The sequence below is a fragment of the Myotis davidii genome, unplaced genomic scaffold (genome assembly GCF_000327345.1).
Source record: "Myotis davidii unplaced genomic scaffold, ASM32734v1 scaffold243, whole genome shotgun sequence".
NCBI lineage: Eukaryota > Metazoa > Chordata > Mammalia > Chiroptera > Vespertilionidae > Myotis > Myotis davidii.
In genome coordinates this window covers 120,156-121,270 of record NW_006295183.1, presented here as the reverse complement: position 1 = coordinate 121,270, position 1,115 = coordinate 120,156, and the positions used below count along the sequence as shown (strand labels likewise).

General features: G+C 51.6%; 1 protein-coding gene across 1 annotated transcript in view; it reads left to right on the top strand.

The window, feature by feature from the left end:
- The window catches only part of CDH3 (cadherin 3), a 32,244-nt gene that overhangs the window by 19,223 nt on the left and 11,906 nt on the right, over positions 1-1,115 (top strand). The window contains exon 12 of the mRNA XM_015567810.1: positions 373-578. Within this exon, the coding sequence (XP_015423296.1) occupies positions 373-578 (206 nt within the window). The remainder of the gene's footprint in view (positions 1-372; positions 579-1,115) is intronic.

Below are 1,115 nucleotides of genomic sequence, written 5' to 3'. Positions count from 1 at the left end.
TACTTAGCGACATTGACCAGACCCTGGCCTAACGCAACATCTCGGGCCACACAAAATTATCAGCTTAAAAATCAGCCTGGTCTATTTGGTCAGACATTTAATTAACTCACCCCTAATGCCTTGGCAGGGCCAGACCAAATGAGTGGGCGTTCCCCACCCCTGGCCGAAAGCGTTAATCTTCGTGCAGGATCCACCACCAGCTTTCCCCTTCTTGAGAGGGTATCTGGTCCATTGCTGTGGTCTCTTTGACCCCAAATAAGGTGACCTTCAGCCTGGATGTGGAGACTAGGGCTTTCAGAAATCACAGACGTTTCTGTCTTCGCAGACCTACCCATGAACCAGAACATCCAACTGGGAGCGAAGTGGGGTGAGGTGTTGATAGTGGGGGAGCAGGGGAGTCCTTCTCAATCTCATGCTCTCCCTTCTCAAAGGACTATGACATCACCCAACTCCACCGGGGTCTGGAGGCCCGGCCCAAGGTGGTTCTCCGCAACGATGTGGCGCCAGCCTTTATCCCCACGCCCATGTACCGTCAGCGGCCAGCCAACCCCGATGAAATCGGCAACTTCATCACCGAGGTGAGCATGGGGGCTCGCCTAGGGCAGCCCTGTACTCAGCTCCAGTGGCACAGGGGAAAGAGCGTGGGCCAGAGTCTTGGCTCTTGGTTCAAGTCCTGACTTCACCACCAACCAGTCGTGTGACCTCTGGCACCTTTGAGTAACGTCTGTGCTTCTGTCCCCTGCTTTGTGAAACCCTAGCTTGCAGAGTGGTAAAGAATGGATTAGGAATCATTTACTCATTTATTCAACAAATACAGGGTGGGGCAGAAGTGGGTGTGCGGTTTTGAGTACACAAAACAGTTTATTCGTATTTATTAGTTATTGTATTATTTTCCATATGAACAACGGTAAACCTACTTTTGCCCCACCCTGTATAGTGGTTGTTAGGAAAAAACTGGAGCCAGAGAACCTGGGTTTGGATTTCTGAAAGTGCCAGGTGGTCCTGGTGTGGAGTCGGTTGGGACCTGTGTTACAGGTCGCTTTAAGGATTGGATGCATAAGCACCTGGAACAGGGCTAGCACGGTGGCTCCCAAGCTGCCCTCCCATTGCAATCT